The following is a 27,240-nucleotide window of genomic DNA, read 5'->3' as shown; positions in this document are numbered from 1 at the left end:
CAAGACTGCCCTCACTTCAGATGCCAGCCACAAGTCTTAGGCTGTCATCTGTAATTCTTTTTTATTTATTTATTTATTTATTTATTTTTTTAAATTTTATTTTGTCGATATACATTGTGGCTGATTATTGCTCCCCATCACCAAAACCTCCCTCCCTTCTCCCTCCCCCCCTCCCCCCCAACAATGTCCTTTCTGTTTGCTTGTCGTATCAACTTCAAATAATTGTGGTTGTTATATCTTCTCCCCCCCCCCCCCGGTTTGTGTGCGTGTGTGTGTGTGTGTGTGTGTGAATTTATATATTAATGTTTAGCTCCCACCAATAAGTGAGAACATGTGGTATTTCTCTTTCTGTGCCTGACTTGTTTCACTTAATATAATTCTCTCAAGGTCCATCCATGTTGTTGCAAATGGCAGTATTTCATTCGTTTTTATAGCTGAGTAGTATTCCATTGTGTAGATGTACCACATTTTCCGTATCCACTCATCCGATGATGGGCATTTGGGCTGGTTCCAACTCTTGGCTATTGTAAAGAGGGCTGCGATGAACATTGGGAAACAGGTATACCTTCGACTTGATGATTTCCATTCTTCTGGGTATATTCCCAACAGTGGGATAGCTGCGTCGTATGGTAGATCTATCTGCAATTGTTTGAGGAACCTCCATACCATTTTCCATAGAGGCTGCACCATTTTGCAGTTCCACCAACAATGTATGAGAGTTCCTTTTTCTCCGCAGCCTCGCCAGCATTTATCGTTCAGAGTCTTTTGGATTTTAGCCATCCTAACTGGGGTTAGATGGTATCTCAACGTGGTTTTGATTTGCATTTCCCGGATGCTGAGTGATGTTGAGCATTTTTTCATATGTCTGTTGGCCATTTGTATATCTTCCTTAGAGAAATGCCTACTTAGCTCTTTTGCCCATTTTCTAATTGGGTTGCTTGTTTTCTTCTTGTACAGTTGTTTGAGTTCCTTATATATTCTGGATATTAATCCTTTGTCAGATGTATATTTTGCAAATATTTTCTCCCACTCTGTTGGTTGTCTTTTAACTCTTTTAATTGTTTCTTTTGCTGTGCAGAAGCTTTTTAGTTTGATATAATCCCATTTGTTTATTTTTCCTTTGGTTGCCCGTGCTTTTGGGGTCGTATTCATAAAGTCTGTGCCCAGTCCTATTTCCTGAAGTGTTTCTCCTATGTTTTCTTTAAGAAGTTTTATTGTTTCAGGGTGTATATTTAAATCCTTAATCCATTTTGAGTTGATTTTAGTATACGGCGAGAGGTATGGATCAAGTTTCATTCTCCTGCATATGGATATCCAGTTGTCCCAGCACCATTTGCTGAAGAGGCAGTCCCTTCGCCACTGAATAGGCTTGATGCCTTTGTCAAAGATCAGCTGACAGTAAGTGTGTGGGTTGATTTCTGGATTCTCTATTCTATTCCATTGGTCAGTGTGTCTGTTTTTATGCCAGTACCATACTGTTTTGGTTATTATAGCTTTGTAGTATAGCTTAAAGTCAGGTAGTGTTATGCCTCCAGCTTTATTTTTTTTGCTCAGCATTGCTTTGGCTATGCGTGGTCTTTTATTGTTCCATATGAATGTCTGGATAGTTTTTTCCATTTCTGAGAAAAATGTCTTTGGAATTTTGATGGGGATTGCATTGAATTTGTATATCACTTTGGGTAGTATGGACATTTTCACTATGTTGATTCTTTCAATCCAAGAGCATGGGATATCTTTCCATCTTCTTGTATCCTCTCTAATTTCTCTCAGCAGTGTTTTGTAGTTCTCATTATAGAGATTTTTCACCTCCTTGGTTAACTCAATTCCTAAGTATTTTATTTTTTTGGTGGCTATTGTAAATGGGCAGGCTTTCTTGATTTCTCGTTCTGCATGTTCACTATTGGAGAAAAGAAATGCTACTGATTTTTGAGTGTTGATTTTGTATCCTGCTACTGTGCTGAAATCATTTATCAATTCCAAGAGTTTTTTTGTAGAGGTTTTAGGCTGTTCGATATCTAGGATCATGTCATCTGCAAACAGGGACAGTTTGACTTCATCTTTTCCAATCTGGATGCCCTTTATTTCCTTCTCTTCTCTGATTGCTCTGGCTAGTACTTCCAACACTATGTTGAATAGGAGTGGTGAGAGTGGGCATCCTTGTCTAGTTCCTGTTCTTAAAGGAAAAGCTTTCAGCTTTTCCCCATTCAGGATGATATTGGCTGTGGGTTTGGCATATATGGCTTTAATTATGTTGAGATACTTTCCCTCTATACCTAACTTATAGAGGGTCTTTGTTATGAATGAGTGCTGAACTTTATCAAATGCTTTTTCAGCATCTATAGAAATGATCATATGGTCCTTGTGTTTGAGTTTATTAATATGGTGTATCAGGATGATGTTTGCTTCATAGAATGAGTTTGGGAGATTTGCGTCCGTTTCAATCTTTTGGAATAGTTTGTAAAGAATCGGTGTCAATTCCTGTTTGAATGTTTGGTAAAATTCTGCTGTGAATCCATCTGGTCCTGGGCTTTTCTTTGTTGGGAGCCTTCTGATAACAGCTTCAATCTCCTTTATTGTTATTGGTCTGTTCAAATTTTCTACGTCTTCACGGTTCAGTTTTGGGAGCTTGTGTGTGTCCAGAAATTTATCCATTTCCTCCAGATTTTCAAATTTGTTGGCGTATAGTTGTTTATAGTAGTCTCGAATGATTCCTTGTATTTCAGATGAATCAGTTGTAATATCGCCTTTTTCATTTCTAATTTTGGTTATTTGAGTCTTCTCTCTTCTTTTTTTTGTTAGCCATGCTAATGGTTTGTCAATTTTATTTATCTTTTCAAAAAACCAACTTTTTGATTCGGTGATCTTTTGAATTGTTTTTTGGTTTTCAATTTCATTCAGTTCTGCTCTGATCTTAATGATTTCTTTCCGTCTGCTAACTTTAGGTTTGGATTGTTCTTGTTTTTCTAGTTCTTTAAGGTGAAGTGTTAGGTTGTTCACTTGCCATCTTTCTATTCTTCTGAAGTGAGCGTTTAATGCAATAAATTTTCCCCTCAATACTGCTTTTGCAGTATCCCACAGGTTTTGGTATGATGTATCATTGTTTTCATTAGTTTCAATAAATTTTTTGATTTCCTGCTTGATTTCTTCTTGGACCCATATGTCATTAAGTAGAATGCTGTTTAATTTCCATGTGTTTGTATAGTTTCCAGAGGTTCGTTTGTTATTAATTTCTAGTTTTAATCCATTGTGGTCTGAGAAGATACATGTCATCTGTAATTCTGACCAAGTGGCTATAACCTGGAGTTCCTATAACCCCCTCCTTAAGTTTGATAATTTTCTAGAATGGTTCATGGCACAGGAAAGTGCTTTACTATTTGTTTTCTTATAAAGGATACAACTGAAGAAGGGCCAAATGGAAGAGGTACAGAGAGCAAGGTACGGAAAGAGGAGAGTGGTGCCTCCATGCCCTTTCCTGGTATGCACCTTGTAGCACCTCAATGTGTTCACCAACGCGGAAGCTCTCCAAACCCTGTCATTTAGAGTATTTTTTTAATGGAGGTTTCATTACTTAGGAATGACTGATAAAATAATTGGTCACTGGTGATTAACTCATTGGTCACTGGTGATTAACTCAATCTCTAGCCTCTTTCCCCTCCCCAGAAGTCTGGGGGTGGGGCTAATAGTTCAACCATGTGATCAGGCCTTGGTCTTTCTGGTGACCAGCCCCCATCTTGAAACCTTCTAGGGGCCTGCCAAGATGCTCCTATCACTCCGAAAATTCCAAAGGATTTAGGAGCTCTGTGTCAGGAACCAAAGACAAAGACAAATGTATATTCCTTATTATCACACTGTCCTATAGAGGACAATTAGGTCATGTTGGCTGATGGAATTGTTTCGATTCTTTATATGCTAATTGGCTCTCTACTTATTCTATCAACTACTGAGAAATGAACTCATATCTCTTACGTTTATGAATTTTTCCCATTTTGAAGCTCTGTTATTAGGTGCATAAACATGTAGGTTTGTTATTTTCTCTTGATGAACTGATCCATTTTCATTATGAAATAACCTTCCTTTATAGATCATACTTTGTTTTGAAACCTACTTTGATATTCTTTGTTGTGAAATGAGTGAAGAAAAGAGTTGATGAGCATGCATTACAGGATCCAGGACTAGGTGGAGCAGCAGAAACTTAATCTCGGTTTATTAACCCTTTTTAAGTCTTTTTGGGAGATAGTAATTGATCACCTCCTGGAAGGATTGGATTTAGACTTCTCCTGTCAGGAAAAAATTGACAGCATCATAGCATTATATTCCCAAGTGAGACCAGATGTTGAAAGAGGGTACTACTGGATCAGTGTGGTACAAGGGTTGGACTGTTCTGGATTTGGCACCTGCTATGGTCTAAATGTGTCCCTCCAAAATCCATGTGTTGAAACTTAATCCCAATGTGACAGTATTAAGAGGTGGAGCCTTTGAGAGGTGATTAGGTCAAATCCTCATGAATGGCTTTAATGCCCTAAAAGACCTGAGGGAGCTTGTTCCCTCCTTCCACCATGTGAGGACACATTAGAAGCCATCATCCATGCAGAGAGGCCCTCATCAGACACCGACTCTGCTGATACCTTCATTTTGGACTTCCCAGCCTCCAGAACTGTGAGCAATAAGTTTATGTTGTTTATAAATTACCCAATCTAAAGTATTTTGTTACAACAGTGTGAAAAGACAAAGGCAGCACCCTAGATATACTTACTTACCTTCCTGTCATCTGTTCAAAATGAACCTAACAATGGTTTGGACTATTCCCATGGGTTGGAGTTGTATCTGTGTTATTAATGCCCTGGCTCCAGACTGAGGGATTGGCTATAGTGGCTACTCCTAGTCTTTTGTGTTGATCATAGGCACAAATCAACCAATGCCTTACCTCATGTGCATACTGCATCGTCTCTCTCCTCTGATCCTGGACTTCCCTGCTGCCACTGAGACATGAGATGCAGTAGGGCTACTGAGTTTGTGCAACAGGAAGAAAGGAGGAGAGGAAGCCCACCATAACTAACTTTGACCCATGTGAGAAGGGAGCTAGCAGATAAATCCCCTTCTTATTCTGTCTTCCACAGTTCAGAGACACATGGTCTCTCTAAAGAATTTCAGCAGGCCCATGTAATCACCTGATAGCTCTGTAATGCCTTCCCTCCTTTCTCTCTCTCTTTTCTCTTTTTCTCCCTCTTTTGTTCTCCCTCTTTTCTGCCTCACTCCTCCTTTTCTTCACTCTTGCTTCCTTGGTTTGTATTCTTTAATAAAGTGTTGGCATATAAACTTTTGTCTCAAGCTCTGTTTTCTAAGGAATATGTGCTAAGGCAGTCCTGTTGGTGAAAATGTTGGAAATCATGGACTAGATATTCTTAATGCTAATTCAAATGTTCAAGTCATATTAAGTTAATATATTATTTCAAGCATGTGGCCAAAACAACTCAATTAAAAATTCATTTCATATATTCAGTCTTACTGTCATAAATAGCCCCCTGGTTCCTAAACTTTCTGCCACCAAACAATGTTACACCATCCCCAATGAGATTTTTAGGGATTCCACAGCATTTCTGGAACATTGGGCATCCAGTAAAACTGATTTATTTATTTTTCAGCAAATATTTATTGAGCATATCCTACGTGCCAGAGACTGTTTTTAGATACACTTCTATCTAGTGAAAAAGGGCCAGGAATACTCTGTGGCTTCATTTTTCAAATATAAACAAGTTCTATAATGACACATATGTTTTCTTTATAATTATAATTTCTAAATGTGTTATGTGATAGTAGTACATAGGTATATATATTATGTGTGCATGTGTTTGTGTGGTTTTCTTTTTTTAACAGATGTGCACTTATCCCAATTTCTGGAAACTGTCTCATTAAAATATATTTAAACATTTTTCTTTCAATAAAATCTGACTAAAATATAATTTCATTTGGTGTAAGGATATAGTGATCAGCTGACTTTCTAATTTTCTTAGCTAGAAGCTTGGAATTTACAGTTACTAGGGTCAGTATACTGAAAGCCAGAGAATGAAAACTCCTGCTTCCCAGAGGACTTTTTTTACATGTGAAATGTCTGTTATTTAACCCCTTGTCTATTGTGGTTTTTTTGTTGTTGGTGGTGGTGGTTGTGTTCTAGCAAAGGTTTTTATCATTCGGTTTCAAGTCAGAATTGGCTAAAATTTAAATTTACTTGTCTCTGTGAGGTCTTATCCTGGTATATATACCAGAAACATGCCCACTTTCTCCAGATAAACCATGAACACATCCAGTAGGCTCCAAACACTGGAACATTATACTTTTAAAGGCCTGAGGAGGTAGCAATGGATTTCACGATTTTCGACATTTCAGACAGCTCATAAATAATTATACATTTACTGATGACTCATTAAACATCAAGATTCTGTAAACTTAGCTGGAATTACATCAATGATAACAACATTAGTTATTTCATTTTGAATAGAACTTTGGAAGAAATATATATGTGTGAAAAATTAAAAATGAGAAATGAACTACTGAATAATGAAAAGAGCGCTGCTGACAAATTTTTTGAAAACACAGGATTTATCAACAAAAATTATAAATGTCATCCTGATAGGTGGTGGACAGCTTTAAGAACCTTTGAGTCACTGAGATGCAAAGATAAAATTATTCAGTGGCATATGGACCCTATTTTATGATTTACATGTTAAAATTTGTATAAGAAAGGTTTTTCAGTCATAGTATTTAAAAGCAAAGAGGAGGAGGACATCTGGTTTTCCTACTGTGATGAGAGCACTGATACCATCTCATAATCATTTTGTATTATTTGTATAAACCAAACATATCTGTCATTATAGAACTTCCTTGTATTTCAAAAATGAAGCCACAGAGTATTCCTGGCCCCTTTTCACTAGATAAAATGTATCTAAAACAATCCCTGGCACGTAGGATATGCTCAATAAATATTTGTTGATAAATAAAAAAATCCATTTTACTGGATGCCCAATGGTCCAGAATCACTGGGATATAGAAAGAGTGAAAACAGACAAGTCACCCAAAATAGCAGAAGGAAAATTCTCTTGGTAAGCATTCCCACTTAGGAATTTTGTGCATTTTTGCTTCATTGATGCTTATCACAGATTTGGGTGACTTTTGGTTAATTCCGTTTACCTACCTATCCAATAAATTTTTATTGTACAAGCAGTATGTGTCAGAACACAGTGGTGAACCAGACATGTCCTAAATTCTTAACCCCAGAAAGAGGAGAATTCTGTGGCAAAAGAGGCCATACAAAGAAAAATGAAGAATCACAAAATGATTAGCTATTTTTTTAACAACATGCTAATATCTGCCTATTTTTCTATTTTATGGATATATCCCATTTTATTCAACCATACTACCTTATCATATAATTTAAGATCATCATAGTGACTGAAGCATCAGAGATTACAATGATATTTTGATTCATTTGGTTACTAAAACTTTCAAAAGTCCAAATATCACATAGTCTACATGCCAGATAAGTTGGCCTACATAAATTAAGCATCCATATATGCAAAGATTCTATGAATGGAGTTGGAGAGGAAGACACGATCCCCCTGCACTGAAAAATATACATACTTGTTTTCCACTAGGCCAAATCTATTTCTATATCTATCTTTTTTCTCTAGACCTAATCATTCCCAAGTAGAATGAAGAATAATGAGAAAATATTGAGCCTCAAGTAACTAAAGAGATTTTTCTGAGACTGTCTCCATTTTCTTTCCTTGATGTAGGAAAAAAAGCTGCCTCAGTGTAAAGAGCTGCTTATATGACATGTCTGTGTCTATTACCATATATATAGGCTTCTAGGAAGAGACAGCGTGAGGAAGCAGACATTGCAGGCTTATTGTGAATAAAATTAACTCCATCTATTTTGAGACAGTTTTTAGGTACAGTTTATACACTCTAAAATGTACCCATTGTACATGTACAGTTGAATGATGTTTAGTGAATTTATAGATCAATGCAATCTTCACTACAATTCTATTTTAGAACAGTTCCATAACCCCCAAAAGTTCCTTTGTGCCTGTCTGCAGTTAATCTCTTCTCTTATCCCAGTCTTAGACAATTACTGATTTGTTTTTTGTCTCTATAAATTTGCCTATTCTGAAATTTCATATAAACAGAACCACATACTACGTACATTTCATGTCTGGCTTCTTTCACTTATCATGGTGTTTTTGAGGTCAGTCCATGCTGTAGTATTTATGAATAGTATATTCATTTTTCTTGCTGAAAAATATTCTACTGTATGGACATACCACATTTTGTACATCCATTTACCAGTTGCTAGATATTTGGATTGTTTTCAGTTTTTGACTATTATGAATAATGCTGCTTTCTGTGGACATATGTTTTTATTTCTCTTGGGTCAATTCCTAAGAGCAAAATTACTGGGTCATATAATAAGTTTATGTTTAACTTTTAAAGAAACAGCCAAACGGGTTCTCAAAGTGGCTGTTCCATTTGACATTTCCATGGGTAATGTATGAAGGTTCTAGTTTTTCCATATCTTTGCTAACACTTGGTGCTTTTTAAAAAAAGAGTCATTCTAGTGGATGTGTAGGAGTATCTCATTGTGGTTTTAATTTGCACTGTCCTAATGACTAATAGTATCAAGCATTTTCTTCATGGGCTTAATAGCCATTCACATATCTTGTTTGGTGAAATGTCTATTAACATCTTTTGCATATTTTAAAATTGGTTTATCTTCTATCATATTTAAAAACTGACAATATTTTTTATCTTGATTCACTACTCTACTTTTGTTGCTAATGACTAAATTTTTAATGCCAGATAATAGTCTTAGGTCATCTGTCCTGAGACAGAGTTATTTTAGAAGTATAAAATGTATAATAATAATTAGAACCATAGGTTTTGAAATCATACAGATCTGAACTTAAATTTAAGCTTTGACTCTTACTATCTCTGTGATCTGGGACCAATTATTTTTGATTCTGTTTTCTGAGTCCAAGAAAGATTATTAGCTGGAAGTCTAGTACTGACCCTTGGCCAAGAAAAAGGTAACTTAGATAATTCATAATTCATAATTTGCTGTGTAAAGTTTGAAACTCTCTGGAGAGTACTCAGGACTAGTTGTGTATTGACAACTTACACTTGCAGTATTTAGTTAGACAACCTGGCCTGGCTACATGACCAAAGGGGCATCGAAGTCCTCACTGAAAACTTTTGGGGAGCTCTCCTGAAACCAAGATTCCTTATATAACAGAGGACATCACCCTGTGTGATTAAGAAAGGACCATGGGAAACTGTGCCTGGAAGTGTCTCAGGTCCTCTATGCTTGCTTGCATTCTCTTTCTCCTGCTCCACTGTATCTTTACTGAAAGCTTTTTATAAGCATTTTCTGTGGAGTACTATGCATCTCATCAGATATCTGATCCTGTGAAATCTTTTTAAAAATTTATTTTTGGTTATACATATTTATGGGGTACAGAGTTGATTATCAATATTTGCATACAGTATGTGATGATCAAATCAATATTATTAGCATGTTTGTCATTACAAATTATAATTATTCTTTGTGTCCCTTACCCAATTACTGCCTAGCCCCCATTCCCCTCCCCCTTTCCCACTTCTAGTAATTACAGGTCTGTTCTCTCCTGAAAGTTCAATGTTTTATTGTGGTCTGTCTGTCTTTCTCCTTCTCTCTCTCTCAGCTCCCACATATGAGTGAGGGCATGTGGTATTTCTCTTTCTGTGCCTGGCTTATTTCACTTAACACAATTTCCTCCAAGCTCATCCATGTTGCTGCAAATGGCAGAACTTCATTCATTTTTATGGCTGAGTAGTATTCCATTGAGTGTATATACTACATTTTCTTTATCCAGTCATCTATCAATGGACATTTAGGTTGGTTCCATATCTTGGCTATTGCAAATACAGCTGAGATGAACACAGGAGTGCAGGTATTCCTTTGACATGATGATTTCCATCCCTTTGGGTATATAGCCCAGAAGAAGGGTTGCTGGATCATACAGTAGTTCTATTTGTTGTTTGAGAAAACTCCATAATGTTTTCCATAATGGATGTACTAATTTACAGTCCCACCAACAGTGTATAAGAGTTCTCTTTCCTCCACACCCTTGCCAGCATTTGTTATTCTCAGCATTTGTTATTCTTGATAATAGCCAGTCTAACTGAAAGGGACCATAGCCAGAGAATGGCCCTCTTTGGGGTAACTAGGAACAAGCAGAAATTTTCAGTTAGCCATTAAGTTGGGTACTGATAATCATCAATTCCTTGAGGTTAACAGAGGAAATGAGAAACTGACCATATGGCTGAAACTGCCCAGAGATTAAATCATGCCCCAAAAGTATCCTTCTCAAAAGTTTATTTGTTTGTCTCCCATTACACTCTCATGTTGATTTACTTTAGATGTTGCACACCTACAATTAAGGACTGAAACTAAGTTTTGTTTTTCTTACCTCCCTAATTAACAGCAAACAGAGAAAATCCAAAAGAAACGCAAAACTCCCTACCTGATTATTAACTCACCTTCTTGCTTAAAGAAAAATTGCATCCACTTTAGCTAGAGGTATGAGTCAGGTATTTTCATGTTCTGGCGATGCTCGACTAAGGTTATTGTCTTTGAGCTCTCCCTAGGAGATAAAGACTCTAACCCTGAAATAACTTCAAGGGCTTAAAGCTGACCAGCCCACTAACTGAAGACTACACCCAGTCCATCATGGGACCCTGATGTCTGACTCAGACCATATGCTAATCCCACGACTAGCCTTGCCCTTTCCCTGCAGTCAAAACCCTTATGTCATCTTCCCGCCTCTTCCCCTTTATAAACCCCAAAACAGTTATCAGAAGGCAGGATGACTTTAGCCTGGTCATCCCCCAGATGCCGGTTATCTGAATAAACCTTCCAATCCTTGCTCCAAGGACTTTCAAGTCACTTGTTTAGTGTGAGAGGGCAAGATGAGCCTGGCCGCTGGTAACAGAACTGGGGTGAGATGATATATCAATGTGGTTTTGATCTGCATTTCCCTGATAATTAGTGATGTTGAGCATTTTTTTCGTGTACCTGTTGGCCACTTATATGTTATCCTTTGAAAAATGTCTATTCAGCTCCTTGGCCCATTTTTAAATCGGATTATTTGTTTGTTTGGTTTTTTTACTGTGAAGTTGTTTGAGTTCCTTGTATATTCTGGACATTAAACCATTGTCATGTATAGTTTGCAAATATTTTCTACCATTCTGTAGGTTGGCTTTTCACTCTATTTATTGTTCTCTTTGCTGTGCAGAAGCTTTTTAGTTTGATATAATCCCATTTGTTTATTTTTTCTTTTGTTGCTTGTGCATTTGGCGTCTTATTCATGAAGTCTTTGCCCAGTCCTACATCCTGAAGTGTTTCCCCTATGTTTTTTTCTAGGAGTTTTAAAGTTTCAGGTCTTATACTTAAGTCTTTAGTCCTTTTGAGTTGATTTTGGTATATGGCGAGAGGTGAGTCTAGTTTCATTCTTCTATATGTGGATGTCCGGTTTTCTCAGAATCATTTACTGAAGAGGCTGCCCTTTCCCCAGTGTATGTTCTTGGTATCTTTGTCGAAGATCAGTTGGCTGTAAGTATCTGGGTTGATTTCTGGGTTCTGTATTCTGTTCCATTGGTCCATGTGTCTGTTTTTATGCCAGTATCATGATGCTGTTTTGGTTACTACAGCTTTGTGGTACAGTTTGAAGTCACGTAGTGTAATACCTCCGGTTTTATTTTTTTGTTCAGAATTGATTTGGCTATTTGGGATCTTTTGTTGCTCCATATGAATTTTATGATTGTTTTTTCTATTTCTGTGAAGAATGTCATTGGTATTTTGATGGGGATTACACTGAATGTGTAGATTGCATTGGGTAGTACAGACATTTTCACAACAGTAATTCTTCTAATCCATTAGCAAGGAATATCTTTCTATCTTTTGGTGTCCTGTTTAATTTGAAGTCTTTACAACTATCTTCTTACAAGATTATTATAAGCATTAAATAATGGTACCTGAACCATAGTTTGTGCTCAACAAATGATTGTTATATTAGTCAGGTCAATTATGCAGGAAAAACGCTCTGTTTGTTGTTCTTGATTATTTTAATGAGCAAAGTGTCCAGACTACTTTAACAAAAGGACTTGCCGTACAATATAAATACAACCCTATGGCTACCAGAAACTTTGTGCTAAGTTAAGTAGAAGTGGGAAGAATACGGACTCACTAGCACAATAACTGGAAAAACTTAGTAGTGAAGATAAACCTGCACGTTTCTGAAAACTGGTGGGGAAAACCTGTAAAAAATAAGTCAAACTATCTAATGTTCAGTTTATTACAGAGAGAGGTAACTTTTTTAATGTGACAATTTGGATCAAAGAACACATAACATTCTGCTGGAATATATATTACTAAAGGAACAAGGGACTTTGATTAGGAGCTTCTGATTTTGCTTTTTTAGTTACTAATATAAAACATTAGGAAAACATAATCACTGAACAATGGACATGGCCACAGATATTTAATCTTTGTAGATGTTAAGTGATATAAAGCTACAGGATATAAGATCAAATTTTGCAATGAAATCAGAACCTAAAGAAAAAAATCCTGAGATTTGATTAAAAAGAGAATTCAAGAATTATGCCCTTCTGGAGGGAGTTGTGATTTCCAGATAAACAGAAGGCATAAACAAAATTAACTGATGCTTCAATTCATTACTTTGCTGTACACCAAAAGGACGATACCAAAAGACCATTATTAAAATTTAATATGAAAAGGGAACAGGATAGGAAAGTGATTTATATCTCAAAAATACGGGGATTATCAAGACTTTCGCTTGAAGCTATGTAATATTTGATAGATTATATGTGGTTAATGTTGTCTAACTAGGTACAAATATACAACCATTATATTAATGAAATTATACTGATAAAACAAACAAAAAAATTCACAAATATAAAATTATCCTGTAAGTAACCTAACAATCGTGCCAGTGATATTTCACCACAGATTTGGGAAGGACTGTGAGTTTGAGGAGAGAAAAGCTATGATGGTGATAGAGAATGCTTTCTGTGGTAGAAATTAAATCACATTTGGGTGAATCCAGACCACAAAGGATCAAGAGCTACAGTTGTTTAAAACCTTTTAGAACTCTAAAGAGGAACTTTTTACATTTAGAATACTTAAAAATCCAGCACAGTCTGCATTTCTAGTATTCTCATTGTCATAAATTGGGTTATATATATTTTGGCATTCTGTAAGAGTCAGGTACATACATGGATGGCTAAAATTCTGACAGCTATAATTGCAAAATGTTATGAATCGAAAATAATAACATTGAACTGACATATAAAGGATTTTTAAGTTGACACAAAAATGAATATATTTAATAACTTTTGTGCTTTTTGCTGATGGGACAGAATTAAATATGGAGCACTAATAACAGACCATCTTGGAAGTTTTTGTTTAAGAACATATAAGCAATATACAATTTGTTTTTTTTGTTTTTTTTTTGTCTTTTTCGTGACCGGTACTCAGCCAGTGAGTGCACCGGCAATTCCCATATAGGATCCGAACCCGCGGCGGGAGCGTCGCCGCGCTCCCAGCGCCGCACTCTCCCGAGTGAGCCATAGGCTCGGCCCAGCAATATACAATTTGGAAAAGATGTTTCTATAGTCAGAGGGGAAAATACTTAAACAAGCATATTTAACAGTTAAGGTAGGCCAGCCTTGAGATTTCTAAGGGAATAACAATATTTTTGACTGTTATTACTTATGTACAATATTTTTCCAACTCAAATTACATTAAAGAAGTAAAAACTAAAGGAAATAAATAATTTTTCAAGATGAACTGTTCATATATATTTTGTTAAGTATATTATAGTCCAAGCAATTTTAAGGCCAGATATTATCCTCTTTCTTCTCTCATAATTTTGCAAGTAAATCTATTTCAGTATTTATAACTGTTTAAGAATGGAATCTCATCATTTTTCAAAATAGATCTATTACCTACTGAGGTATACATTTTTACAAGGAACAATTTTGGAAATTTATCAGAAAAACATAATAGAGGACCACTGCCTGCTATTAGTCAAAGCAACATCCCGTTTTTAATTTTCATAACATATACACATTTACTCTGAACATTCACTGATTTGGTTAAGCTTTTCTTTGAATGGATTTTGTCTGATCTGTCAGTACCATCCCTCCGGCTTAAATGAACATATTTCTACAACTCTTTTTATATATGGCAATATAGATAATATGCAGTTACAGATACTCTAATAGTATCAAAAGAAGAACAAATAAAGAAGCTTGGCTAGGAATTATAAACATCATTTTGCCCAAATTAATCATAAAGAGAACTTAAGAGAATAAAATTAATCAATGGAGAATTCTAATCTCTACTGTTTATTCAAAATCTAGTAAAGTTCCATCTTGTACCCACTGGTTACTCCAAACACTGCCAAAAAAGGTATCAGAAGTGCTAGGAGAGCCCTTCATCCCCTCCTCTTCCATCCTTTAGTTTTCCTTCCTTTTACAAACATTTACTGAGCACCTACTATACTATCACATGCATTGGACTAGGTGCTAGAGATACAAAGATGAAAAAGGCACAGTCTCTGCTAAACGAAAAATCAACAGTCTAATAAGGGAAAGGCAGACTCAAAAAGTAATTGTTATATTGTATGCTAAATGCAATGATACAGATACACACAGGTATTACTGGGAACATGAAGTAATAATATGTATTGGATAAGAGTTGGAGTGCAGAGTTGAAGAGAGGTGGTAGTAGTGGTGACAGAATACCTCTTAAGCTGAATCTTAAAAGATATATAGGAGATAATCAAATATAAGGGGGAGAGAGGAGATTATAGGTAGAATGATTAATATGAACAAAAGTGTAGAAATGAAAAAACTGGAATGTGCCAGGCAACAGTAAAATCTAATGTTGCTGTTACAATAAATACAAGGCTAGAAGAAGTGGGAGGGAAGGCTGGAGACACTGGCCATCACCAGATAAAAGCTTAGGCTTTATCTTATAAGTAAATGGTAGCCAGAGGAACAATACGGTCAGATTTGATTTTCAGGTAGTTCACTTTATCTTTTAGGTAAGTGGAAGTCAAAAGAGTAATTGATTTTTGGTTAATTTACTTTCATAGCTTTGTGAATAACAGACTTAGAAAAAACAAGATGAAAAGTAGAGAGAACAATTAGATTTATATTAATCTAAGGCTGAGACAATGAGGACCACCAAAGCAATGCTATAGGAAGAATGAAAATAAAATACAGAAATGAGAAATACAGGAAAAGAAGAGGGGGTGTGAATGGAGGTTGCAAGAACTATCAGGTTTCTAGCTTGGGTTCCTGGGGAGGTAGTGATGTCCTTATAAAAGAATATTTTGAACAAGTTTATGGCAATAAACTTGAAAAACAAGATAAAAACTATAAGGAAAACTGATTCAAAAAGAAGTAGAAAACTTAAATAGTCCTATAGTATTAAATACATTGAAGTAGTAGTTTAAAAATATCAAGATATTTGCATTCATTGCATTGTATCATCAAGACAATATCAGGTCCAGATTATTTTAATAGCAGGTCATACTAAATAGTCAAGGAACAGAAAATTCCAATCTTCCACAAAGTATTTCAGATGGCAAAAAAAGAAGACACTCTTCACATTTTATTTCTCTGTATTATTTAGTAAAAATGTTTAGTTATTTAATTATTATATCTCTATAAAGACTTTTCAAACAAAGAAATCATAAATTAGAAATTATGTTAAATCTGAAGGGCAAATAAAAATTTTAAGACATGAGTCCTACCATTAAAAAGCTTGTATTCATTTTCATAAAGAAAATGAGCAGATAACTATAAGTAACAATATTAGTTACTGGCAGCACGTCACGTAAGTGTAGAGGAAGTAGGTGGTGCAAAAATCCAGAGAAGAGAGGGATAGTCAAAGACGACTTCATGAAGGAGACAAGATTTGGGATGATCTGTGTGATTATTCCTGGACGTGCATCTATGACGAAAAGAACGGTGATAAGTAGTGAGACTGAAATCAAAAATCAGAGGTGTAGATACGAAGAGAATCAAGGAATAGAGAGATCATTACAGAAGTGAACGCAGATGGCAACACTGAGGAAGAGAAGAGAATAGACAGACTGAGGGTGAACCATGGGGCAATATTGATATTTGGATGGGCTCAACCTATTTTATGAAGCTTGCATAATCCTTGTTACCTAAACCTAGTAATGGCAGAACAAGAAAGGGGAATTTCAAGCCAATCTCACTCATAAATATAGATGCAAAAGTCCTAAACAAAGTGTTATAAAATCCATTGATTTATTAGGGGAAAACAAACAAATGAACAAACAAAAACATGACCAAATACGGTTCTAGGAATGCAAAGTTAGTTTAACACTTGAAAATCAATCAACGTAGTTTAAGCCATTTACAGAATAAAGGAGAAAAACTACTTCATCACCTCAATAGAGGCAGAAAAGGCATCTGAAAAAAAACTGAAAACCCATTAATGATTAAAAATACATAGCAAACTGGAAATAGAAAGGGAATTTTCTAAACCTGACAAAGATGTCTACAAACACCTACAGAAACCATGATACTTAATTGTAAAATACTGAAGGCATTCCTTTCAAAATCAGGAACATAAAAATGCACCACTATAATTCAATGTGTTGGAGATTTAGTACAATAAACAGGGAAAAATAAATTAATGCAAGGGGGCTGGCTGGTCAGCTCACTTGGGAGAGCGTGGTGCTGATGACACCAAGGTCAGGGGTTCAAATTCCCATACTGGACAGCCACAAAAACAAAAACAAAAACAAATGATACAAGAATAGATAAGAAAAACATAAAACTGTCATGATTTGCAAACAATATGGCTGTGTTTGTAGAAGACCACACACACAAAAATCTACAAGTAAATTAATAAGAGAGTTTGCTACAGTTGCTGGATAAAAAGTAAATACATACAAACCTCTATGTATTTCTATGCAACACATAAGAAGTATAATGCAAAAGAGAACACTGACAATAAGAAAATATAAAGTATCTAGGGGAAAGAATCTTATAAAAGATATATCGGAAAGACCTTTATGGAAAAATTACAACATTTTATTGAAAGATATTTTTAAAAATCTAAATGAAGCAAATATAAAAATATATTCCTGGATTAGAAGACTTAATATTGGAAAGTTGTCAATTCATCACTGATTGACCTATAGATTCAATGCAATTCTAATAAAAATCTCAAAAGTGGTTCCTCACGAAATCTGACAGAATTACTCTTGGAAGAAAGGGCCCAGAATAGCCAAGAATCCTTAAGATGATGATCAAGAGAGGGGATTTCACTTACCAAATATCAAGACTTACAACTGTTGTAATTAAGACAGTGTGATACTGGTATAAGGAGAGACTGATTTACCAATAGAACTAAAGTAAAGAGCTCAGAAAGAGACCTAGACATTTATAGAAACATGCCTTCGGCAGCAATTCATCACATATCAGCATGATGATGGAACAACTAATTATCTGTGTGGAAAAATATAAATTTGTGCTCATATCAATTCTAGGTGATTTAAGAACTTAAATGACACAGCAAAGTCTCACAAAAAATAACAAACATAAGGGATAAAAATGAGAAATCTGAGTACATTAAAATGAAGTCTTCTTATTAAAAATGTTTAAAGATTTCCTTCAAATCTATAAGGAAAGACAAGCATCACGATAGTAAAATTGGTAAAAAAATTTGAACGGGCATTTCACAGAAGAGGAAACCTAAATGGCTAATAAAAATGTGAAAAGATGGTTCAATCTTATCAGCACTCAAGAAAATACAAACTAAAATTGTACTTATATAACTTTCATATCATCCAGTTTGTCAAAATGAAGTCTAATAATATCAAAGCAAGGATGCATAGAAAATGGTGGCAATATAAATTGGTAAAGTTTCATGACATATGAAATTATTTTGTAAAGTTGAAATATGTACTTTTCCAACATGACCTGGCAATTTAACTTCTACGTAAATATTCTGGCTCACACATATGGCTAAGGAAACATGTTCAAGAATAATCATAGCAGCACTACTTTTAATAACAAAAATCTGGAAATAACTCAACTTTCCATCAACAACAGAATGGATAAATAAATTGTGGTATATTCTTATAAAAGAATACTACACAGTAATAAAAATAAATAGACTAAAGTTAAATGTGACAACATGGATATATCTCAGGTATATAATATTAAGCACAAAAGGAAATCTTCATAAATATGCTTTTCAGTAGAAGCCCAACTATCTAAAGTCAAAAACATGGAATTTAGATAACATTTTATTTAGAGATATAAACATGGTAAAACCATAAAAGAAGGGATTGGAAAGATAATCACAAAAATTAGATTACCTCTGAGGCTAAAGTAAGGGTAGAGAAATGGAACAAACACAAAGAGGATGTTTTATTCCATTTGTGTTGCTATAACAGAAATACCTGAGACTGGGTAATTCATAAGGAAAAGAGGTTTATTTGGCTTACAATTCTGGGACAGCTGCATCTGGCATGGGCCTCAGGCTGCTTCTACTCATGTTGGAAAAGTGGCAGGCAGCCAATGGGTACATGCAGATCACATGGCAAGAGGAAGCAAGAGAGAGAGGAAGCAAGAGAGAGGAAGCGAGAGAGCGAGAGGAGGTGCCAGGGTCCTTTAAACAATCAGCTCTCGCGGGAACTAATGGAGCAGAACTCACTCACTACCCCTCCTCCCCCAGGGAGAGCATCAATCCATTCATGAGGGATCTGCCCCCATGACTCAATCAGTTTCCAACACTGCCACATTGGGGATCAAATTTCCACATGAGTTTTGGAGGGGACAACACATCCAAACTCCATCATTCCGCCCCTGGCCCCCCCAAAACTCATGTCACTCTTACATACAAAATACAATTATTCCATCCCAACAATCCCAAAAGTCTTAGCTTGTTCCAGCACCAACTTAAAAGTCTAAAGTCCAAAGTCTCATCTGAGACCAAAGGCTGAACTCCTTCAGGCTGTGAACCTGTAAAAACAAAACCAAACTTATCTACCTTGAAGATATAATGGCGGAACAGACATTGGGTACACGTTCCCATTCCAAAAGGGAGGAACAGACCAAAAGAAAGGAGAAACAGGTCCCAAACAAGTCCAAAACCCAGCAGGGCAGGCATTAAATCTTAAAGCTCCAAAATAATGTTCTTTGACTTCAAGTCCTGCATCCTCGGCACGATGGTTCATCTGGGCCCCCAAAGCATCAGGCAGCTTCACTCCCACAGCTCTGCCAGGCACAGCACAGTGGGCCATGCTGGTGCCTGTGTCTTTTCTAGGCCTGTGTTGCATGTTACCAGTGGCCCTGAAGTTCTGGTGTCCTGGTGGGGTTCTGGTGTCCTGGTGAAGTTCTAGTGTCCTTGGCTCTACTAGATATTTCCCTGGTGGGGGCTCCCTGCGGGGGCTCTGACCCCACTTTTCTGCTCAGCATTGCTCTAGTAGATGACCTCTGTGGTGGCTCCGCCCCTGTGGCAGGTCTCTGCCTGGGTCCGCAGGCTTTTCCATACATCCTCTGGAATCTGGGTGGAGACTACCAAGCCTCCACTGCTCTCATGTCCTGCCGGCCTGCTGACTTAACACAATGTGGACACCACCAAGATTTTGGGCCTCTACTCTCCAGAGCTGTTGCACAAACCACACTTGGAGCCATTCCAGCCAGAGCAGCTGGGATGCAGGGAACAGGTTCCCGATGGCAGCTGCGCCCAGGTCTGTCCTCCAGGATAACTCAGTCATTCTAGGCCTCAGGGTCTGTGATGGGTGGGGCACCCTTCCAGACTTCTCAAATGCCTGCAGGGCTTTCCTTTCATTTTCTCTGCTATTAGCATCTAGCTGTCTCACAGCCAAGATAATGTCTTTAGCAACAAGTTTATTTGCTTCACCCTTGCATTATTCTCCAGCTCTCTGCTTCTTTACTGCATGGCCAGGCTGCAAAGTTTCCAAATCTTTGTGTTCTGCTTCCCTTTTAAATTCTGACTTTATGTCATGCCTTTGCTGCCATAATTCAGAGTAGGCTGTTAGAAGCAGCCATGCAGTGTCCTTAATGCTTTGCTGCTTAGAAATTTCTTTGGCCAAATGCTCTGGTTCATAACTCTTAAGTTCCAACTTCCACAAAGTCCAAGGGCATGGACACAATGCAGCCAGGTTCCTTTGCTATGGTGTAGCAACGGTTATCTTTTGTCCAGTTTGCAATAAGTCCCTCATTTCTATCTGAGACTTCATCATCCGCATGGCCTTTACTGTCCACATTTCTATCAGAATTCTGCTCACCACCAGGTAAGTCTCTAAGACATTCCAAACTTTCCCTCATCTTTTTCCCTTCTTCTAAGTTCTCCAAGCTCCTCCAACCTTTGCCCATTACCCAGTTCCAAAGCTGCATCCACATTTTCAGGTATTGTTTTCCACAGCAGCTGCACCATTTCTGTATTCTCACCAGCAATGTATGAGAGTTCCCATTTCTCCATATCTTTGTCAACACTTGTTATTTTCCATTTTCTTTTTATAACAGCCAGCCATCCTAATGGGTGTGAGGTAGAATCTCTTTGTGGTTTTGGTTTGCATTTCCCTAATGACTAGTGATGGTGAACATCTTTTATATGCTTATTGGCCATTCGTATATCTTCTTTGGAGACATGTCTATTCAAGTCCTTTGCCCATTTTTGATTTAGGTTTGTTGGTGTTGAGTTGTAGGAATTCTTCGTATATTTTGGATATTAATCCCTTATCAAATATATGATTTCCAATATCTGAGGGTTGTCTTTTTGCTCTCTTGATAGTATCCTTTGATGCGTGAAAGTTTTACATTTTGATGAAGTCCAATTTATCTATTTTTTCTTTTGCTGCCTATGCTTTTAGTTTATATCTAGGGACTCATTGCCAAATCCAATGCTCAAAGAAGATTTTCTCTTACATTTTTTCCTAAAGAGTTTATAGATTTTTAACTATTTCATTTATGTCTTTGATCTGTTTTATTTTTTGTATATGGTGTATGGTAAGTGTCCAATTTCATTCTTTTGCATGTCAATATCCAACTTTCCCAGTACTAATTGTTGAAAAGACTGTCCTTTTGCCATTGAAAGGTCTTAGTACCCTTGTCAAAAAAATCATTTGACCATATTTGCGAGGGTTTAGTTCTGGTCTCTCTATTCAATTCCATTATGTCATTATGCCAATACTACACTGCTTTGATTGCTGCAGCTTTGTAATAAGTTTTGAAATCAGGAAATGCGAGTCCTCCAATTTTGTAGTTCTTTCTCAAGATTGTTTTGGCTATTCAGGGTCCTTTGAGATTCCATATGCATTTCAGGATAGATGTCTCTATTTCCCCAAAGAATGTCATTGGGATTGTGTTAGGGATTGTTTTGAATTTGTAGACTGCTTTAGGACATATTGCCATCTTAACGATACTAAGTTTTCTAATCCATGAATTCAGGATATCTTTGCATTTATTTAAGCCTTCTTAAATTTCTTCAGCCATGTTTTATAGTCTTCAGTGTATAAGTTTTTCACCTCTTTGGTTAACTGTACTCCTAATTATTTTATTCCTTTTGAAGTCATTGTAATAAAATTGTTTCCTTAATTTTCTTTTTGGATTTATCATTTTTAGGCTATAGAAATGTAACTCATTTTGTGTTGATTTTGTACCCTGCAACTTTGCTGTATAAATATTTTCTTTACTCAATATTTATTTAAAATGAATGAATTCACATGTTAATATATATTCATGTAAGTAGCAGTTGTGTGTGCCACAATCTCTAAACAAATATTTTGATTTGATAACTTTTAGAAGGAAGCCAAATGAAAAAATATTTCTCTTTTTATTTTTTTAATCATCCTCATTTTCCTTGACCTCTTTCACTACTGTCGTTTGTTAATCAGCCTTCCCTCATCCCTTTCTTGAGATGTAGGGCTTAATCTTCTGTCTTCTTCACTTCCGCATTTCTCTTCTTCAGATTCTTCTTTTCCCAAACTTCACTCATCTCCATTTAAATGACACTCCTTAATGTAAGAACCCAAATGCCCCAAGGGATCACACCCTGATCACATAAGTCCTTCTAGGCCGCACCCCATCATGGCGCTGGTTGCCCTTCTCTTCCATATTCTCCTTCCCGCCGGCGCGAATCACACACCAATCAGCTCACCCTAAGCCCCATGCGGTATGCTAAGTAGGGATTGTATTTTAAGCCAATCAGCCTTCCCTAAAAGCCCTATATATATGTGTGTGCCGCCTAATAAACGAGCTCTCTCCGGTGGATCGTCAACTGGTGTCGACTCGTCCTTTCACTTAATAAGTACACAATAGGCAGTAAGTACATGAAGAGCTGCAGAATCTGAATACTGATAAAAGAAATGCAAAATAAAATGAGATACAATTTTATAACCATCAGATTTACTAAGATTAGAAAGTCAGGACAGGGTCCTAAGGCATGGAGCTGGGGGAAGCTGAACCCAGCCAAGACCAGGTAAAGAGCACACCAAAAACATCATTTCCACACAGGGAGCCCACCATAGCCACTGCAATTGCCATGGCTGCCACAAAAGCAGCAAGTTGCTATAGGAGTAGTTGCAGCCACTGTGCAACTGGCCTGTCAGACACTTGACTGCATTCACACAAGGAGAGTCACCAGCGGAGACCAAAAAAAAGAGCTCCTCTTCACATAGCACACTCTTGAGTAATAAAAGAAGCATCTGCTATATGAATACACCTCTCTCAGCACTGGACAAATCATCTAGGCAACAAATCAAGAGAGAAACAGTTAATCTATCAGGAGAGAACAAATCTATGGTTATTAGAGGCGAAGGGAGAGGGGAAAAGATTGGATAAGGGGCATAAAGAATAAGTATGATTTGTAATAATGAATATGCTAATAAAAAATAAATAAAATAAAATAAGTTTTTAAAAAGTCCCTTTTGTATGAAGTGAAAAAAAAAAAAAGTCAGATAACAGGTCCATAATCCCATATATGAAACTCTCAAAACCAAGATGTGTTTTAGAATGCAGAATTTTTCTGTTTTAGAAAAGTAAAAAGGTGCATATACTGAATATGGGATCTGGAATAGCATCCTATAATCAAGTATATTAATATTTCTACAATGAAGTGTATGAATATTCATATTAAGTAGAATAATTAAAGACTATAAATAGCTTCATCTCAGTTCAGGTGTGATTTTGCAACCAAATGAATTTGATATAAATTTATATTAAAAATATTTATTGTTTTCAGAGTTTTTAGATTTTGGAATGAGGTAGTTAGCATTGACAAAGATATGAGAAAAAGGAAAAGAAGCTTTACACACTGCTGAGGAGTATCAATTATTATAAATATTCTGGATAACAACCTGGCAGTCCTTCATAAAGTTAAATAATCACCTACGCCATGACTCAGCAATTCCAGTCCTATGCATAAACTCTAGAAAAGATTTGTACAAATGGTGGAGAGTTGGAGGTAATCTAAGTGTTCATAAGTAAAATGCATACTTGTGTAGTCAGAAGCAATAAATTTGGTGCTTACATAGTTCTTAAAAAACAGAACAAGATCTATAGCAAAATGCGACTTTGTAAATTAAAAAACACACACATGCATAAAACAATAACATACACTTAAAGGATACATTAATACTCAAGGACCTATATAAATACAATAGAATGGCTGCAAGTGAATGGGACTGAGGATAAAGTTAATAAAATAAGTTGGAGAGGAGCTTTGCACAGACCAATCTGCATATAATTAGGAGTATTATTAATTCAGTCAGCTCTCGGCAATGTTGTCTACCTATGCATAGATATAAACCCGCAAATTCACATGCACAATACTAAAGAGTAACACTCTCCAGCTGTGGATGATGGAACACATTCATTCTCCGTTTGTTCCCTACCCCTAAACACTTAATCAGAGTCCGTATATGTATTTAACTAATTATACTTTTGGGGTCTAGAGAGAAATCTAGCAATAAATAACTTTCAATTTAAATTATTTTTATTACTACCTACTTTTTTTCCCTATTACTTCCTTATTCTATGTGAAGTTGGCTCTGGACTATGAGATTGTTATTATCTGATTGTCAGGTAGAAAAGGAATACCAGAAAGAACCCATCTATCTTTTGGACAGAACCCTAACTTCCTTTACTAGGTAGGTATTTATTCTCTTGAAGAATATATAGTTTTATACTACTGTCGTTCTTATTTCACTAAAAAGAGTCTACTTGGTAACCCCATTATTAAAGGAAATGTTATTATTTTTAGCATTTTGTAAACACCAATGGTAGAGAATGATGTTCAATATCTGAATCATTATACAGCTACTTGATAACCAGACAAGCTAAGAAATCCCAGAATTATGTTTCTCCCCTACTCTTATTATCTCCATACCTAACTATATGAACAGAAGTTGGCACAGACAGTATCTCAAAGAGTACTTATAATACCTTGATACTTCCTCTCTACTTAAATCAAAAGCATTAGTAGGAAATAGTATTCTAGAAAGAGAAATATTACCAGAAATTTTGAATATCATAAAAGATTTCCTGAGGTAGGAATATCCTATATGATTTTTATAGCAATTTTTACAGCAACAGGTATTGCCCTAAACATAACGAGCCTCTATCAGTCTATATCTGGCTGATGAAATATCTACCTAGAGTCTACTGTTGATAATAAACTATGTAATTTCCCATTAGTATTGCCCCTATCAGAGTGGTTTTTGTCTCTGCTCTGAACTGCTAATAATTGAGTTGAAGATAATTTAGATATATTTCTAGGACCAAGTAATCAATAGGATCTTCTGGGGGGACAAAAAAACGTATTAGAAAATTCACAAGAGAAAAATAAAATGGCAAATTTCTTAATGAATTCCTTCACCCTTTAAGAAAGTTTTCTTTATACCCAAGCTTACCATTGAACATACTAGTCTAAGGTTCCTGAATCATAAGCAAAGAAATAGCATTTTTCTACTTTGCAGAAGGGAAAAAGCAGGGATGTCTTATTGACAAGAAGAAAAACGAAGTCTGAAGGGGCTCCCAAAACTTGTCAAAGAACTGATATATGGCTTGGGTAAATAAACCCCAGAACAATTGAAGTTGTAGCTCTTTAGCCATTTAATCTTAATCTCTTCTTTCTGATTTCACAAAACTCTCTACTATACCATTGAGGAATGAACTTTTTCTGAACTGCTTCTTTTGGTAGATAGATGCTGTATGTGCATTTATAGGAAGTAGCAGACAGAATTGTTTCTATCCACTTCTTATCAGGTAAGATAACGAGTGCTTAAGCAGGAGAAATATCTTTCATTTTGTTTACCTTTATTTCTTTTACCACCATCACTAAAAAGACCAAGACAAGTCATATATATACTCGTACATCTCAACAATTCAAAAGCAGAATTTTTAAAAACCATAAGCTTGTGTAATTATTTTTAAAAGAAAAAAGGACACAAAATGATTAATACAAAACCAACTCACCAATGATGCCACTATCTCTGCTCTCGAGGGTGGAGGTTGGACTAGTAACAGCGCCATAGCTGCAGTCCTTGGCAGCTGCATTTGTACTGACTGGTGGGAGGGTAGAGCAGGGACTACTGGCTGGTGGAGAGGCAGTGCTGCTAGTCAGGGTGGAACAGGGACTTATCCGCTGGCTGATTGCTGAGGTCTGAAAAGTTGGAATCAAGAATAAGTAAGATAAACTGACCAGGTGTTAAAGTTTATCTTATGGTAAAATAAATGCCTTGATGAAAAACGAAGAAATAAGCTACATGCACAGCTTTTACATCTACTAGGCTCTATTTGTTTTTACTTTTTAGTATAAAAGATTTTGGGTTCTACAATTAAGATAGAACTTGATGAATTTAACATGAGCAGAAAGTGTGGTCAATTTTTTTGTGGCCTAGAAAATTTCCAGTGACAAGTAATTTATCATTGCCATTCATTAATAGAATAGAGGAATTTTTTATTAAGCACAAGTTTTCTTTGATATTTCCAGTCAATAAAACTTTTCAGAAGGCTTGGAACTTTGTGTTGTTAATAATTTTCTTTGGACAGGGATTTAAATAATATCTCTACAGCCAAGGAAAAATAAAAACAAAGTTCTTAATGCAAAGATATATATACATGCCTATTTTTGATACATAGGCAACTGCCTAGAGACAATAAATGAATGCAGGGGAAAACGCCTTATGCTAAAAGTTTAATATAACTTTTAGAACAGTTTATTTATTATTAAAATAGAACAATATTAGTTTAATAAAAAAAAAATTTCTCTGTAGACACTGATTAATTATAGACTGAGATCACTTTGCATCCTGAATGATTCTTACAACTGGAGTTACTTCCTTTGTAAGTTTTTGAGGCAAAGGAATAAATAATTACCAAAAAGTAGGTGGTAATATATTCTGGTTTACCTAATTTAATGACAATTCACTTTTCTTCATCTCTTTCTACTCAAATTAATTACAGTTATCCCTCCATATCCAATGGTTCTATATCCAAGGATTCTGCATCTGTGGATTCAAGCAACCACCAATCAAAAATGTAGTTAGGCCTACAATGGTTACATATATACTGAACATTTACAGACTTTTTTTCCATGTCATTACTCCCTAAATGATACAGTATAACAACTATTTACATAGCACTTACACTGTATTAGGTATTATAAGTAATCTAGAAATGATTTAAAGTATAAGGGAGAATGTGTGTAGGTTACATGCAAATAACACACCATTTTACAAAAGGGACTTGAGCAAGGGACATTTTACAAGGACTTGAGGGATTTTAGTATCTACTGGGGTTCCTGGAACCAATCCCCCTCAGGTACGAGGGAGGACTTTACTAGAACAGCGAATAAAGGTACATTTTTTTCAAACACTAATGAAATTTTATACTTTTCAAAATGGTAAGTTATCTGTGAAAAAATTACTTGAAGAAGTACTAATGATAAACTTAACATTTTTAAATGTTAAATTTAATTGAAGTTTTTCAACTTCTTTACATATAGAGTCTCTATTCTTATTATCTCTGCTAAGATTGAGGATTTACATTTAATAACATAACTAGAGAATGTGTTGATTACTAGCTATGAAAATATTAAGGATCTTC

General features: G+C 35.9%; 1 protein-coding gene across 1 annotated transcript in view; it reads right to left on the bottom strand.

Annotated features, from left to right (window-relative positions):
- Positions 1–27,240, bottom strand: part of TANC2 (tetratricopeptide repeat, ankyrin repeat and coiled-coil containing 2) — a 435,526-nt gene that overhangs the window by 169,882 nt on the left and 238,404 nt on the right. The window contains exon 7 of the mRNA XM_063080666.1: positions 25,609–25,795. Within this exon, the coding sequence (XP_062936736.1) occupies positions 25,609–25,795 (187 nt within the window). The remainder of the gene's footprint in view (positions 1–25,608; positions 25,796–27,240) is intronic.

This window comes from Cynocephalus volans, chromosome 16 (assembly GCF_027409185.1).
Source record: "Cynocephalus volans isolate mCynVol1 chromosome 16, mCynVol1.pri, whole genome shotgun sequence".
Classification (NCBI taxonomy): Eukaryota; Metazoa; Chordata; class Mammalia; order Dermoptera; family Cynocephalidae; genus Cynocephalus; species Cynocephalus volans.
The sequence above is the reverse complement of the archived record's forward strand: the minus strand, read 5'-3'. Positions and strand labels throughout refer to the sequence as shown.